The 17203-nt window shown below is 42.6% G+C and overlaps 2 protein-coding genes across 3 annotated transcripts; both read left to right on the top strand.

Annotated features, from left to right (window-relative positions):
• Nucleotides 1-2356: 2356 nt before the first annotated feature.
• rpl19.L (ribosomal protein L19 L homeolog) lies at nt 2357-5991 on the top strand (the record flags this gene model as incomplete). The annotated part of the gene is given in 5 exon segments (NM_001086798.1): nt 2357-2463; nt 2544-2666; nt 3973-4093; nt 4308-4418; nt 5795-5991. Coding segments are annotated over 5 exon segments (589 nt in total), but the record flags the coding sequence as incomplete, so codon positions are not given.
• A 2889-nt stretch (nt 5992-8880) lies between these two features.
• Nucleotides 8881-14326, top strand: 42sp43.L (P43 5S RNA-binding protein L homeolog). 2 transcript variants are annotated; one of them, XM_018234134.2, is made up of 9 exons: nt 8881-9316; nt 10668-10765; nt 11371-11464; nt 12084-12172; nt 12349-12422; nt 12514-12594; nt 12681-12910; nt 13007-13060; nt 13787-14326. In XM_018234134.2, the coding sequence occupies exons 1-9, from the start codon at nt 9191-9193 to the stop codon at nt 14033-14035; spliced, it is 1095 nt and encodes a 364-aa protein (XP_018089623.1). In that variant the 5' UTR covers nt 8881-9190; the 3' UTR covers nt 14036-14326.
• Nucleotides 14327-17203: the final 2877 nt, after the last annotated feature.

The raw sequence follows: 17203 nt of genomic DNA, 5'->3' as shown, positions 1-17203 counted from the left end.
GATGAGACGATTCGGGGAGATTGTCGTCCAGCGACAAATTGCCTCTTCTTCGGGCGACTAATTTCCCCAAACTGCCTCCCCGCCAGCTAGAATCGAAATCACCAGCAGGATGGCACTCGGAACCGTTCGTTTTCTGAAGTTGCCTTGCGAGGAGACTTCGGGCGACTTCGATAGACTAATCTCTCCAAGTCCCATCCTGCCAGCTTTTTAGATTCTAGCTGCCGGGGAGGCATTTCGGGGAGATTAGTCACCCGGCAACAAATCTCTTCTTCGGGCGACTAATCTCCCAGAATTCTCATATGTCTCTGCCCTAAAAGTTAACTTTTTTTTAAAACATTATTCATAAACGCAACGGCTGTTGGCAGCAGCGCATGTTTATTTTATTCTATTCTCTGGTTCTGACTCCTGAAACAATGTAGCAGCAGTGTGTTCTCTGGGATGTGTTCAGGAGTCGGGACTGATAGTGCTCAGACTGTAAGGAGCCAGGCAGATGGGTTACACTTGCAAATAACATATTGACCTCTATATGTAAATATGTTTTTTTTTTTTTTCCTTCTCCGACAGTATTTTGGTGGAGATCCCCCTATAATGACTGTGATCTGTACTCACATAACCTGTTAGTTTAAATAGGACACTGCTCCTAATCTCAGCCCTGATACAATAGACCATGCGGTTGTATTTGCTCTCAATGTGACCACAATCTCACGTGGTTATTGTCAGACAGTTGTGCAATACTTTGTATTTCGCTGCTGGCCCTGGGATCAAAGTTGGTCCTCTTGGACTCTCTATTTAGCAACACGGCCTGTTTCTTCTGGATCCGCTTTTCCAGTTGCGACCCAAATGGAGTAGTACGGCTAAGCAAGACTAAACAGGGAAGCATGGCCTGGAAGAAACTGTCAGTTACGGACAGACTGACGGCGAGCCCTGTTTATAATCTTTTAAAAGAGGGGACATAACTCCATTCAGGACGGTTCATTTGGATCTTTAAAGGCAAGTGAGCTGCTGACCTGAGGTAGAAGTACAGGTATGGGATCTGTTATTCAGAAAGCTCCGAATTATGGACTGTCTTGTCTCCCATAGACTCCATTATAATCAAATCCTAATTTTAACAGATTTCCTTTTTCTGTGTAATAATAAAACAGTCATTTGTACTTGATCCCAACTAGGATATAATTAATCATTATTGGAAGCAAAACTAGCCTATTGGGTTTAACGTTTACATGATTTTCTAATAGACTAAGCATGGAGATCCAAAATATGGAAAGATCCGTTATCTGGAATCCCCCAGGTCCTTGAACGGATCCCATACCTGTGTGCGGGGTTTACCAGTGCACCTACCTAGGCAAGACTTGACTTGTTTTATCACCGGCTTTTCTTTTTGTCTGCTGAGTTGGTGTAAAGGAGCAGTGCACTGCTGTAAGTACCCGAATAGCTGGTGACTTTAGAATTCCTGCGCGCTAAGTAAGGGGCACTGGAATGCCCTTAAACCCACGTGTATTTTTTTGGAATGATGGCTGTCCACAGATGTAGCGAGGCTAATGAGACCATGTGATATTGAATCCTACCCTGTTATAAAGTCAGTGGGGCTCTTTTATAAACACTTGGGGTGGTAACCCATGGCAACCAGATAATTGCTTTCACTGGTTGCTATGTGTTACTGCCCAGGTGCAAATTTGCCCAGTTTTTATAAATGAGCCCCACTTGTATAAACAGTAGTATTTCTGCCACCTGAAATATTTACCGTATATACTAGAGTATAAGCAGAGTTTTTCAGCCCCCAAAATATGTTGAAAAACTCTACCTCGGCTTACTCGGGTCAAGCGCAAAAACGGTCGCCGGCGTTCAAGAATAGTCGCCAAGAATATTCGCCGGCGTCCAAGAATGGTTGCCGGCATCCAAATATGAGACGCCAGCACCTCCAATGGGAGCAGAACCCCTCAATTTTTTTGATTGAAACTTACCAGAAGCTGCTGCATTTCTCACCCTAGGCTTATACTCGAGTCAATAAGCTTTCCCAGTTTTTGGAGGTAAAATTAGGTACCACGGCTTATACTCGAGTATATACAGTACCTTTAAAAAAAAAAAAAAAAAGCTTTGTTTGATGTTTGTCTAATGAGTTGCTCACTCATACTGAACAGACATTTTAATTGTTTTGGGCTTGAATGGCAGCTGCCTGGTCCCCGCCGGTGTAATTGTGGGTCAGGGATCACTCGGAAACGCAGCACTGAGCTCATTCCATACAATTAGCAGGATAAAGTTTCTATTGTAATTACCCAACATGTGAATGTAGGGACTGGTGGGGAACGTTTTCTATAATGACATCTAATACATCAATTATCTGTCTTTTCCTCTGCAGCATGCTCAGACTTCAGAAGAGGCTCGCCTCCAGCGTGCTGCGCTGCGGCAAGAAAAAAGTCTGGCTGGATCCAAATGAGACCAATGAGATTGCCAACGCCAACTCTCGTAAGTGCTTTCTTTGCATTGCCCGCAGATATTCAGTGCCCACAGAGACCAATCCTAAATATTTCTGTATTGTTTAATAGGTCAGCAGATCCGGAAACTGGTAAAGGATGGCTTGATTATCCGCAAGCCTGTCACTGTCCATTCCCGTGCCCGCTGCAGGAAGAACACCCTTGCCCGTAGGAAGGGCAGACATATGGGCATTGGTAAGTCCCTAGCAGGCATTCCACTTAGGCTTCTGCTCCTCATGGCAAATACACACCACATTTTATATTAATGAGAATGGAAGCATGCGTTCAGGGATTAAACATATTAAAGGGTTTGTTCAGATTCAAAACTTTTTTCAGTTGGTTTCAGACCATTCACCAGAGATTTTTCCAAGCACAGATTCTCTAATATTGAAGTGTAAAGTTTCATTTTTCACCTTCTTAAGCAGCTCTGAGAGGGGTCGCGACCCTGTAAACTGTTCTAAATTGATTTAGTTGATACATTTCTTATCTTTGTCCCTGTTGAGCAGATTCCATGAGTTTTAATTACAGGCAGCTGTTAGACTTGATACAATAGTTGCTAATAGTCCAGAGATGCTGCTGAAGAATATATCAAATGTTGCAAAAGTCTAAAAGTTTAGATTCTGCACCTGAATTACTGAGCTGCCAAACACCAGAGATGGGGACATTCAACTTTAAACTTGGATATGGGGGGGGGGGGAACATAAAATATGCAAAGTAAATGAAAAAAGTGTTTTTCTGGTGAACAATCTGAAAACAACTGATCTGGGAAAAGTGTTTGGAAGGTGAACAAGCCCTTTAAAGGAGTAAATTTCCTTTTATGCATTACACAACTATATACGGTATTCCTGGTGAGTGTTTCTCCCTTGTTACTGGTTGATGGATGGTTGAGGGTTTACAGATATAAACATTAAATAACACTGGCGTTGTTTTGCTCTGCTGCTTCTGGAGACCCAAGCACTGAGCCTTTAGGAATACTGTACCCCCAACTTTTAGTTGCTATCCATGTCGTTTCTTATAGGCAGATTGTTTTTGTTGTTTTTACTCTTAATAGATTTGAATATATTCACAACTAGAATGAGTGGTTAAGAAAAGATTAAAATTTCTAATATTCGATCGAACATGAACGATCCAAAAATTGATTTGTATTTGATAAGTTTTCCCTCGAACTCGAATGGCTATTATCATCTTCAAATGGCTCAACGAACCTCTGCCACTGACTTGTACATGAACTCAGCAGGTTTGAGGTGGAGAATATTCGAATTAGGACTGTTTGCATGGTGGAGGCGTGCTAAATCTCGCGTCCGAATGTGAATTTGACACCAAGAAAAAAAATAATGTACCGGTTGAGCCTTAATAAATCTGCACCTTGGTGTGAATGTTTTCTGCACTTCTATAAAATACTTCAGCTGTTCTGTAGTGCGAGTGCTTCTGAAACCATTTCATTCAGAATGGGATTTCTTTCTATCTTCCTTGCTGAGAGTTTTTATTTTGCTCTTGTCAGGTAAGAGAAAGGGTACTGCCAATGCACGTATGCCAGAAAAGCTTTCTTGGATGAGGAGGATGAGGATCTTGCGCCGCTTGCTTCGCCGTTACCGCGAATCCAAGAAGATTGACAGGCACATGTATGTATGATTAGAAATAGAATACGTTTATCTACCGAGTAGTGCTGAATATTATGTAAATTAAACACAAAGCTGTGGGGCACACCACTTTCTCTTGGTTATATGAAAACTATTTCTTTTTCTATGTAAACAATGCACATTGGGTTTAGGTTTTTGCTCTGGCAATAATTGAAATTGCAAGGCTACACCGTATAAACGTTTGCATCTTTTGTAGGTACCACAGCCTGTACCTGAAAGTAAAGGGTAACGTGTTCAAGAACAAGCGTATCCTGATGGAGCACATCCACAAACTGAAGGCCGACAAAGCTCGCAAGAAGCTTCTGGCGTAAGTATTGAACATGTGCCAGTGCTGAATAAACCGGCCCTTGTATTCCGTTTAGTACAGGGACACCTACAGGGTCTTCTGCCAAAGTAGAACTATTTCATGCTGTGGGTCTATGCCTGGCAGCACATGGGTTACCAGGTCTTGGGATTCCCAATGAGTTGATGGGAATGGAGATTTAGAGGCACATTTATCAAGGGGTCGAATTTCAAATTTAGTTAAAATCCCATGAACTCGACCAATCGAAATTTATTTTAAAAATCGTGTTCTGTAAACTCGGGTGGATAGGATCGACCCGAAAACTTGAATCAAATTTGATTCGACTCAAAAAAAAAACAACTTGAATGTCAGGAAGGCTGTAAACAACTTCAAATTGATCCCTGGATGTCTCCCATTGACAAAAGCAATTTGGCAGGTTTTAGGTGCGGAATAGTGTATGATAAATCTCAAAAATGTAATTAGAATTTTTTGAAAGACTCTAATTGAATTTGAATAACTCCCTAGTCGAATTTGACAGTTTTGTCAAACTCAAATTAGAATTCCAAATTTTCAATTTGACCCTTGATAATCTGACCTTAATATTCAATGCTCTAAAAAAACTGAGCAAGGACTGTTGTTGCTGTTTTCTGAGTTGATCTGTTACCTGCGATAACCTTGAATTTGGAATAGAGCATTGCATTTACAACCACCCCACCCCCGTGACTATTTGGTACATGCCACTCATAAGGACGGCTTAGAAGTTCACAAGTTGTAAGGGCATAACCTGTATGTATAACAGCAATGTAATCGGAAGCAGGAAAATATATTTAGATAAAAAGCAGGTTGTTCTACAAAGGCCTCTGCGTGGGCTGCTGGTTTCATTCCCTCCTTGGGATCAGGAATTGGAATATGGCTTTTATTTCATTTTCAAATGTTGACCTTGTTTAGCACAAGAAATAACGCACACTCATAGATAATTCTTAATTAAAGGAGAAATAAACCATCCAAAACAAATGGCTAGAAATATCGTATTTTCTATATACTGAATTTTAACAGCACCAGGGTCTCTAGAGCAGTAATGATGGCAACCTTTAACGTTAAAGCCCTCCTTGGATTTTGTCGGTGGCACTGCACATGCTCAGTGTGCTCTGGGCAGCTCAAATATATTGAGTTGATCCCTAAGCGCAGCACATACTGGGTGCATCTTCAGAGGCAAAGATTTTTACTGCCTGTGTGTGCCTTAAGCTGGTATAGAACCCCAAAATATGCAGTTTCTACCCCTTTTCTGCTTTAAAAGACCAGCCCTGTTCTTTGCACCTATAAGCCATTGTATTACCTAGTGCTGATATAAGGCTGCATTCTGTGGCTGCGATTCCACTAATACAATGTCTCCTCTCCAGTGACCAGGCTGAGGCTCGCAGGTCTAAGACAAAGGAGGCAAGGAAGAGGCGCGAGGAGAGACTGCAAGCCAAAAAGGAAGAAATTATCAAAAGCCTTTCTAAGGAGGAAGAGTCTGGAAAGAAATAAACCCCACGGCCCTGCCGTTTGTGTATATAGAGTGCTGCTTTGTGCAAGCTCAATAAAACTCTCCAACACACTGGATGCTGTTCCTTGGCTTCCTACTAACACCCTGCAGCTCTACACACAGGAGAAGCTGCTACACTGTGATATACAGGAATTATCCAGTGACTTGGGGTAGAACTCCCTGGTGGGGCTCTTGCCATGCGACGTGTCCGATGTCCTGAAGATGCAGGAAGTGAAGGAGAAATCGCAGGTAAGAACTACATTTATCCGACTGAAAACACAGTGTGCAGCAGCGTCTTCATCCGAAAGTTGGATAAATGTAGTTCTTGCCTTGTGATTTCTCCTTCACTTCCTGCATCTTCAGGACATCAGACCTGGGGAGGTGTCTGCTCAAGCCACACCATGTAGTTCTACCCTAAGTGTCCCAGAAGAGGTGCTGGTATTGTGTATTTAGTGTCTTGCTGGAGCTACTGGCACTGAAGCTCATGTATTAGCCCCTAACTACACAAGTGCTTTTCATCAGATTATATGGGATCCTCCGTGCAACAGCACAAGCATTTGATGCTACACAATCTGGTGCCCTTAGGTTAGACTGTAAGGTCCAATTGAGTCTTTATTTCATGCGTTTACATCAAACAGTCAATATTTCTGTGAGGAAAAAAAGTCCCAACACCATCCGTTTTTATCTTGTCTGATGGAGCATTCACATCAGGCACGAGTGGCAAACGCAGGTTGGGATGCAGCATGTTGCATTTCACCTAAGTTCGGCGCATACGTGCGTCTGTGTGATTGCAGCCCCCTTAAAAATAATTGCGTCTCATCCTGTGCTCCCCTGCGGCTGAATGGAAGAAAGTGCAATGCAGGGGAGCGCAGGCAAAAACGGCCGTGTGTAAGAGCCCTGTCTCTGGACCCAATTAATTTAGTAAATTACATAAGCCTTTAGATCCTTCCTGAGTTCTGTCTGATACTCACTACTCCCACCATTACTCTATGTTGCAATATGGCTCCTATGTGTACAAGATATTTACCAGTTTGGTTCATTTCAAGCAAAATTGCCAGCTGTTTGGTCTTTCCCAGTGACTGATGCTGATTGGCTGCCTGTTCAAAAAAGTTTTTCCTGGGTGGACAAGTTGGAAGGGGGTGTAGCTGGAGGCTTAACTGTTATGATGATGTAGAGAGGGATATTCTGACCATTTGGTTTTTATTTTGTGGTTTTTGACTTATTTAGCTTTTTATTCAGCAGTTTGCAGTTTCAGCTGTCTGGTTGCTAGGGTCCAAATTCCCCTAGCAACCATGCATTGATTTGAATAAGAGACTGGAATATGAATAGGAGAGGCCTGAATAGAAAGATGGGGAATAAAAAAAAGTAACAATACATTTGTAGCCTTACAGAGCATTTGTTTTAGAGGGGGGTCAGTGACCCCAATTTGAAAGCTGGAAAGAAGTCAAATAACTCAACCTATAAATAATGAAGACCAATTGAATAGTTGCTTACAATTACCCACTCTATAGAATACAAAAAGTTAACGGAAAGGTGAATGGCAGATGCATTTTGGTTATTTGGTGATGTGCTAGAGCTGGTTACTGTACAACACTATGTGCTCCCCATGGAGTCGGGTTGTGGAGGGGGGACACTGAGAAACCCTAAAGGATAAGTGGGGGCACATCATGGTGTCATTGATATTAAGCGGCACAATGGAAGTCACCTGAGAGACGTTACTATGTGAAATAACTGATGGGGGAACTTTCAATGGGCCAAATCATGAAGTGTCTGTGAGTAATGAGTGAAGTGTTTATAGTAACCGCACACACACTACATCCTCACACTTCTACTTTACCCCTTACACTACAAGTAACAACCCCTAGTAGCACTTACACACACTTTACATCTCTAAACATCAAGGCTTTGTCCCCTTGCCCAGTCTTCCCATGTGTGTGTACTGCAAGTGAGCTGAAGTTGCACTACATCTTTTACTAACAACACTATTGTATGCAGTGGGCAAATCCTGCTTCCAGTGCTCTCCTGCAGCAAGCAGTTTCAAAAGTGCCCAGAATTAAAGGTAAAGCTTTTTCCTGCTGCACTCTGGATCTATAAACCTATTGCTAATGACATCAGCTGCAGGGCGACTTGAAAACTACTGCAGTCTCTACTAATTCCCCAACAACCACCTTTAATAATGAATTCCATAAAACTACGTAGCAGGATTATCCTAAATGTATACAGTATCCACTATAAGTTCTATTACTGTCTGAGGTTTAGTCTGTTTGGCCCCCCATATATAAAACCCTGACTCCTATTCGCTGCTGGGAGGGTTAGAACTGCAGCGTTCTCATTGGCTAATTTCCAATTAAATAAGGGTTGCGCCTTTGGGGCTCTTACAGACAGCTTTACCTGCGCTTCCCTGTGTTGCGCTTTCTTCCGTTCAGCCGCAGGAGTAGACGCACTCAATTATTGCCAAGGGGGCTGTACTCACACAGACGCATGTAACGCAGGTGGGACACAGCATGTCGCATTTCACCTGCATTTGGCGCATACATGCGTCTGTGAGTACAGCCCCCTTGACAATAATTGAGTGCGTCTACTCCTGCGCTCCCCTGCGGCTGAATGGAAGAAAGTGCAATGCAGGGGAGCGCAGGAAAAACCGCTTGTCTGTAAGGGCCCTTACTCGCGGGCGTTTGAAGCTGCGCTCCCCTGCATTCCGGTTTTATGCGTTCAGCCTCAGGGAAGCGCAGGAGTAAATGCACTGAATTCTTTTCAATGTAGCTCTACTCACACAGACGCAATAAGCGCCAAACGCAGGTTGGGACGCAGCATTTTTCCTGCGTTCGGCGCTTACATGCGTCTGTGTGAGTATAGTCGCATTGAAAAGAATTCAGCACGTCTTCTCCTGCTCTCCCCTGTGGCTGAATGCATAGAACTGGAACGCAACTTCAAACACCCGTTAGTAAGGGCCCTAACCCATATAGAGCCCACATGCTGAATAGCAATCAGTTGAGGCTCATGCTGCATAGAAGCCAGTACAGTCTGCAGCATGAATGTGAATTCTCACTGCTGGTTCTGAGCGAGGAAACCTCAGACTACTGGAAGCAGTGGGCTGGTGTAAAATCTGTACAAAAATGACAGTTTTATGGTGCAGACCCCCATTTAGTCAATTTGCTGCACATGCAGGTGATGTGACTCAGGTGTTACTGGGGGAGGAGCCTATATAACCTGGATCAGAGGCTCAGCACCCTGGGCTGTTAGAGAGAAGGACCTTTTTGCTTTGGGGAAGATGAAGAATGTTGGTGAGACTGTGCCAGGCAAGTGCCAGCTGCTCAGATGCCCGGCCGCAGGGTGCAAGGCCTTCTACAGAAAGGAGGGCAAACTCCAAGATCATATGGCTGGGCACAGCGAACAGGTAAGAATTCTATTTACACAGAGCTATAGTTTATTTGGGAAGATTTGATTGTTGGGGTCACTGACCCTGGTAACCAAAAATCATTAAGTGTTGCAGACTAGAAAGAGACCAACTGAAAAGTTGCTTAGAATTTGTTCTAAGGTGAAATAATAAAATGTATTTGGAATGGGACACTGCTCAGTGCTCAAACCTGCACCTGTAATGGGGAGAGCCAGTTACTCGCCAGTTACTCGCCAGTTACTCGCCAGTTACTCGCCAGTTACTCGCCAGTTACTCGCCAGTTACTCGCCAGTTACTCGCCAGTTACTCGCCAGTTACTCGCCAGTTACTCGCACAACATGGCTGACTTTTTTTTTTTTGGGTTTCTAGATTGTGTGTGTGTGTCCTGAATACAGTGGAACATGGATTTTTTTCCCACATTTTACATTTTTTTATTTGTGCTCCCACCAACTTTATAATTAATTTCTCTGATTTTAAGTAATGTTTTCCCAGATTTTGCATCAAAATTTTGTCCTGAAGTTCCCAAAAACTGCATTTTTTTTTCCCCATTAACACTGCAATGTTTAACCCTTGTTGTTAACACCGTAAATATTGTATCTGAAAGTAAATCTCATGCCCTTATATCCTTTCAGTACTTGAAGAAAAAGTCACTTTAATACATTTTTCCCTAATTTTACATCATTTTTTCCTAGTCCCCCTAAAAAAAATGTAAACTGGGGGTTGTACTGTAATTAGGGGTTCTATTGGAATCTGCTTTGGGGAACACGAGTTGCAGTTATTTGTGTCTTGTACATAGTGGGCTAATTTGCACCTGGGCAGTAACCCATAGCAACCAATCAGTGATGAGCTTTTCTCAGCTGCAGGTGAAACAGTGAAAGCAATTGATTTGCCCACTGATTTATAATTGAGCCCCAGCTGAGTGGCTCGTCTCTATGTAGAACTTCCATGCGAGGGGCCTGAAGGGGGTGGTTTCCCTTAAATGAACGTTTGCTATGATGTAGAACTTGCAATTGTTTTTAGCATTAATTTGAGCAACTGTGTGGTTACTATGGTCTCTTACCCTAGCAACCAGGCAGCTGTTTACCTGAAGGCCCTAGGGCCTGCTTAGAAAGAGAATTGTAACCTCAAGGGGCAATTGTTTTTGGCTGCCAGGGCTATTAAATAGCAATTTGTTTTCTAGATGCAGATTTAGTGACACTAGGAAAATCCCTTTTATTTTTAACCAAAAAGTCCCTATAGTTGTGTAATCTCCAGGGACCACTTTCCCTTTATTCCCCCTGGATAAATTCGGATATAACTGCTGATTTTGGTTAAACTCGACCCCCCCCCCCCTGCGCTTGTTTCCCAGAAGCCGTGGAAATGCGGCATAAAAGACTGCGACAAAGTGTTCGCCCGAAAAAGACAAATCCTGAAGCACGTGAAGCGACACCTGGCGTTGAAGAAACTCAGGTAAATTTGTTCAATTAACTGAAAACTGACCAGCAGGTGGTGCTGTTGTAAGAACATTAATTCATATAAACAGTAAAGACTCCCCTTCATATCTTGGATTCTTAAAATAAAAAAAATATATAAATTGCAAAGTGTTTAAAAACAAGTGGCTGAAAAACTGAGGAGTGCACTATTCTAAAGTCTCCTTAAAATGAACTGTAAGTATGATGTAGAATAGAGGGATATTCTGAGACCATTTGCAATTGGGTTTTCATTTTTTACTTGTGGTTTTTGACTTATTTAGCTTTTTATTCAGCAGCGCTCCAGTTTGCAATTTCAGCCGTCTGGTTGCTAGGGTCCAAATTCCCCTAGCAACCATGCACTGATTTGAATAAGAGAAAAAAAATTGTAGCTTTACAGAGCATTTGTTTTTTGATGGGGTCAGTGACCCCCATTTGAAAGCTGGAAAGAGTCAGAAGATGAAGGCAAATAGTGTAAAACTAAAAAAAAAAAAAGTGAAGACCAATTGAAACGTTACTTAGCATTAGCCATTCTATAACATACTAAAGTTACCATAAAGGTGAGCCACCCCTTCATTATTTGGATTTATTTACTCTTCCTCCTAGCTGTCCCACTGCCGGCTGCAAAATGACATTTAGCACGAAGAAGAGCCTGAGCCGACACAAACTGTACAAACACGGGGAGGCCGTACCCCTTAAGGTGAGTTTGCAGATACTAGGGCTCAGTTTGTAGCATTTATATTGGGGGGGGGGGGGGGAGATATAGATATTCCTATATTATAAATAATCCTATATATTAAATATAATATTCCTATATAATATTCCTATATAATAATCCTATATCATAAATATAATAATCCTATATCATAAATATTATATTCCTATATAATAAATATATTCCTATATAATAATCCTATATAATAAATATAATAATCCTATATAATAAATATACTATTCCTATATATTAAATATACTATTCCTATATATTAAATATAATATTCCTATATATTAAATATACTATTCCTATATATTAAATATAATATTTCTATATATTAAATATAATATTTCTATATATTAAATATAATATTTCTATACATTAAATATAATATTCCTATATATTGTATAATAATCCTATATATTAAAAATAATAATTCTATATATTATAATAATCCTATATATTAAATATACTATTTCTATATATTAAATATAATAATTCTATATATTAAATATAATAATTCTATATATTAAATATAATCCTATATAATAAATATAATATTCCTATATCATATTTAATCTGAGTTGTGCCTCTGCTCTGTCAGTGCTCTGTGCCAGGATGCAAGAGAAGCTTCCGGAAGAAACGTGCGCTGAGACGCCATCTGTCGGTGCACTCTAATGAGCCTCTGTCTGTGTAAGTATTTGCCCATCCTGCTGCTCCTGCTTTCCAGTTGCACGGCTCTCTCTGCCCATGACATAAGCTGAATACTGCATTACGTTGGGAGGGGGGTCCCATGTAAAGGGAAGCAAGAAGCTTCTGTTGAGTGTTACAGTTGTACAAGGCTGAGCCTCTATCTCTTATACTGACAGTTGTGACGTCCCTGGGTGCGGCTGGAAGTCGTCGTCGGTAACTAAATTCGTTGCCCATCAGAAGCGACACAGAGGTGAGTTGCAAATGACTTTTGCCGGGTTCTTGGGGGGGGGGGGGGGGTTTGGTGACTCTGATGCCGCAGCTTCTGTATTTCTCTACCCCAGGTTACCGCTGCTCCTACGAAGGCTGCCAAACCGTGTCCCCCACTTGGACTGCCCTCCAGACGCACATGAAGAAGCACCCCTGTAATTCAGCCGCTCCTTTCTTCTAGCAACCCCTGAACTCACTTACTGTAAACATTAGGGTGACCCCCTTTATTCTCTCCATGCAGTGGAGCTCCAATGTGCCGCCTGTAAGAAGCCATTCAAGAAGGCCAGTGCTCTGCGGAGGCACAAAGCCACCCACGCCAAGAAGCCCCTCCAACTGCCCTGCCCCCGCCAGGACTGCGACAAAACCTTCAGCTCCGTCTTCAACCTCACCCACCATGTGCGCAAGCTCCACCTGTGTCTGCAGACCCACCGCTGCCCCCACTCCGGCTGCACCCGCTCCTTTGCCATGAGGGTAACTTGTATGGGGGGCACAAATGGAAGGACCAGGGTCCAGTTCTAGAGGCTTTTTATTACCCTAATCCAAATTAAAAATATTTTCTCTTTCCAGGAGAGTCTGCTTCGCCATCTCGTGGTTCATGATCCGGAAAGAAAAAAGTTAAAGGTAGGGAGAGATGGTTTTCAAAATAAAGGGGTTGTTCACCTTTTAAATTTTTAGTATGATGTAGGACACTGCTAGTCAACTCTGTATTTCAGGTGCTATCTGGTTTCTAGGTTCTTGTATGCCCTAGCAACCAGGCAGTGGGTTGAACAACAGATGGGGGATATAAAAGGGAAGATAAGGTAATAAGTAACTATCCATAAAACTGTAGCTTCAAAGACCAATAGATTGCTGCCAGGGTCAGTGACCCCTGTATGAAAGCTGGAAAGTCGGGACAGGAAGGACAAACTATTTAAACAAAAAGTAAATATAAATTTAAAAGGAGTTGCTAGGATTAGGCCACTCGGGTTTATGTTGAGGTTAAGCATAGATTATTTGGACCAGTGCAGGAAACCAATAGCAACCAATCGGATCCATTGATTTTGTGGTAGACCAATGGAAAAAGTGACTGGTTGCTATGGGTACCTGCAGTGATGCAAACTGGGAGATTATGGGATAACTTGACTAATCATTGTTGACCTATAAAGGGCACCTACTGTCCAAAGCATGCTGGGTGCTGGCTAATAGAGCTCACACTCTAGTTGGGGGGGGGGGGGGAAATGTGGCAAACTCTAATCCCAGCCTGTATGTGCTTATGCCGGAGGGCCCCATGCTAGTCAGTGTTTGCATAAGCAAGAGAGTTTCTTTAAATGCTTTTTAAGCTATGAATGTTGCCCCTTCTCTTTTTAGCTAAAATTTGTACGTGGTCCCTCCAAATTCCTTGGGCGGGGAACCCGTTGCCGCACACCTGTAGTAGAAGAGGACTTGAGCCACCTCTTCAGCCGCAAACTTCTCTTCCATTTCAAGACCAGGCTGGAGACTAACCTCTCCGGTCTGTTTAATGAGCGTCAGCTCCGCGAACCAGCAGAGCCAGAGGTCAACCTTAGTGGCCTGTTCCAGCGGCCCCAGGGTCGTGCCAAAGCGGAAAAATCCGCCTGAGCCCAGAAGGATCATCCATCATAGAAACTGGAGCTTCTTTCCACCGCTCCAAGGCTTGATTACCAAAGTCATGGTTAAATTATTTCATGTTAAAATATTTCTTAAAAGGGGATTTATTTATTTATTTATTTTTCTAGCCACAGCGCTAATTTGGGGAGTTTGTCTGTAACACCTGTGCTTTGTTTTGCTCTGGAAATTGAGCCCAGTCCAATCACTGAATAAAGTGGAATATGATGCCCCTTGTAACAAATTGTAAATCTTTGTTTTCAAAATAAACCAAAAGTATCAACACTTGTTTGTCGCTGCTGTACTCGCACCTTGCCACTAGGGGGCAACGCTATATCATGTTTTGCACCAATAGGGATTAAAGTGTCAGTATAAAAAACAAGCCAGGCGATGTTTAATGAGCTCCTATGATTTATTTATAATGCGCCAGCACTTTTTCTGCTAAGCTGTACAGAACTAGAGCATGTCTTGGTGTGTGATCAAAACAGGGGCCCCATGTGAAAGCACCTTGTCTCTGTAGACATTATAGAGGTAACTAATTGGTATAAATTAATAAAAAGCAGTGAAATAATCTTTCTGGGGGTTAAGACCATCAGCATTCTAAGCAGGGGACGTGCAAAAAAATATATAGTCTTGTTTATCACTGATCGTGCTCCCACTGTGAGATTTAGGGTAGGGCTGCTTGCACCAGGTCCAGATTTTTTTTTTGGGGTTTGGCTGAGTCTGAACCCTAATTTTCTTATATAATCTGAATCGTGCATCCCTACTATAATATAAAGTATTGTACCAAAGAATTCCAGAGGCTAATTGTGTGACATGGCGACTCCGTCTCCCATGGCAATGTTCCCTCTAAATTGTGCACCCGATAGGGGAGAAAATTAAAGGGAACATTGTCCCATGGGTATTTAAATCGAATTAGGATTTGCACCGTTCAATTGACATTTGCATGAGGCTTCCAACCGCAAACTGCTCAGGCCTGGAATGGTCTATGGCAGACATGTCTAACTTTTTTTTACCCAAGAGCAATATTCAGACATAAAAGGAGTTTGGGAGCAACACCAGAATGAATAATGTTCCTGGGGTGCCATATAAGGGCTGTGATTGGCTATTGATGGCCCCTATGTGGACTGGCAGCCTTCAGGAGAGTCTGTTTGGTAGTACCAATAGTTTTTATGGAACTAAAACAAGCCTGGAATTCAATGTAAGCTCCTGCTTTGAGGCCACTGGGAGCAACATCCAAGGGGTTGGAGAGCAACATGTGACTCATGAGCCATTAGATTGGGATCACTGGTCTATGGCAGCTTCCCGGAATGTGCCAGGATCTCCATATTGTCAATGGATGCCAAGCACCCCCAGTATATAAAGACTTGGTATTACTGCACCAACGGGGCTGCTCTTAATCATTGGTGCATCTTCTTGGTGGGTCTTGTGATGGAAATATAAAAGTTCTGCTAAGATTTAGGACAGGGTTTTGGAATGACAAGCCAAAACTAGAGTGGAAAATGTATGGTCTCATATCCGGGCTTAAAGCCTAACGCAGTCTATATGGTTAATTGTAGAACTGCTTTTAGTAGAGATCTGGTCACATCAGGTCTGATGAAACGGCAGCAGGATTTGCCCCCCAGTTTAATGACAAACAAGAGAATATTTAGAAGTGCTTGAGAGATTGTGGCGCATAACCCAAGAGGGAGTGGACTGAGACACAGATGTTGCTGCTTGTGCCCGGGGTAAAGAAATATTGTGCATAATGGGTACGAGCAATAGGAACAAGAGAGACAACATCAAATGTTTCTGGATCAGTTATTTTATTGGGGGTTGACCACCAGGATAAAGAGGGAGGTCCTCTAGTCACTGAGATACAGTCAAGGGCCAATCTTATGTGATGTGAGGAACGTGTGCAGTGTCGGACTGGCCCACCAGGAAAACTCCCGGTGGGCCAAGGTGTCAGTGGGCCCTCCTGCTTCTAACCTTTTGGCCTATTTCATAGTCATTCTCTATTTCTTTATGGGAATAAAGAGGCTTAATATTTAAAGAATATAGAATAGTATGCAGAGAAAAGAGACTAGGAGAATAAAGAGGGTGAGTTAGGAGAGGAGGTATAATAGTTTGGAAAGTGGGCCCTCAACCTAAGGTTTTCTGGTGGGCCCCTGGCATCCCAGTCCGACACTGAACGTGTGCTACTGATTTGTATCTTATTGGATTGCTTTTGTCTTCAGATGAGGGGCAAAGAATCTAATAAATACCAGAACAAACCCATATCACATAAATTCCACCCATCAACCATCTTGTGAGGGCAAATCTCCATTGTTCAGTTTGGAAAACCAGGGCGCCTAGCACTAAGGAGGGGCATCAAAAAGCAAAGCAATGGCTGACGTGAGTTTTCCTACAGCTGTTGGCAGTTGGCAGTGGCATTTAGTTCTCTCCTGTGCCAACAAATGGATAATAATAATAATAATAATAATCGTGAGGTTATGGAGGGAACGGTGATCATTTAGATGGTCATTTCCTCCACTGCAGGAAAGGGGTTAATGGAGCGGAAGGATCCCTGGTAACTGAGCGTATAGTGAAAATGTCTCTAATTATATGTTCATCTCTGGTTATAGGATTGTGAATAAAGTCCACACCTCTTGGGGGCCTTTGGGGGCTGTGCAAGGTCCTCTCCCTCTTTCTCATTCTTTTAAAAGCCCCAGTTGAGCTGATTGAGATTGGCGAATGCACTCAGGGAAATGATGGGGATTAATGGATGAGGTTTGGTTATGTAATGAACTGTCTCCCCCCCCACCTCTGTATCTGGAGGGGTGAGAGAGAGAGAATGAGAGTGAGAGAATGAGAGAGAGAGAGAGAGAATGAGAGTGTGTGAGTGTGAGAGAGACAGAGAGAGAGAGAGTGTGAGAGAGAGAGTGTGTGAGTGTGAGAGAGACAGACTGAGAGGGTGTGTAAGTGAGAGAGAATGAGAGTGAGAGAGAGAGAGAGTGTGAGAGTGAGAGAGAGAGAATGAGAGTGAGAGAGACAGAGAGAGAGTGTGAGTGAGTGTGTGAGTGTGTGTGTGTGTGAGAGAGAGAATGAGAGTGAGTGACAGAGAGAGAGAGTGTGAGTGAGTGAGAGACAGAGAGTGAGAGAGAGAGACAGAGAGAGAGTGTGAGTGAGAGAATGAGAGAGAGA

This window comes from Xenopus laevis, chromosome 9_10L, assembly GCF_017654675.1.
Source record: "Xenopus laevis strain J_2021 chromosome 9_10L, Xenopus_laevis_v10.1, whole genome shotgun sequence".
Classification (NCBI taxonomy): domain Eukaryota; kingdom Metazoa; phylum Chordata; class Amphibia; order Anura; family Pipidae; genus Xenopus; species Xenopus laevis.
This window is presented reverse-complemented; position numbering and strand designations above follow the sequence as displayed.

Bases quoted from the DNA above. Each gene is read 5' to 3' on its own strand.
- 42sp43.L (XM_018234134.2), top strand. From the start codon at position 9,191: ATGAAGAATGTTGGTGAGACTGTGCCAGGCAAGTGCCAGCTGCTCAGA. The intron at 10,766-11,370 runs GTAAATTTGTTC...TCTTCCTCCTAG, and splicing joins CTGGCGTTGAAGAAACTCAG to CTGTCCCACTGCCGGCTGCA. The intron at 12,423-12,513 runs GTGAGTTGCAAA...TCTCTACCCCAG, and splicing joins CCATCAGAAGCGACACAGAG to GTTACCGCTGCTCCTACGAA.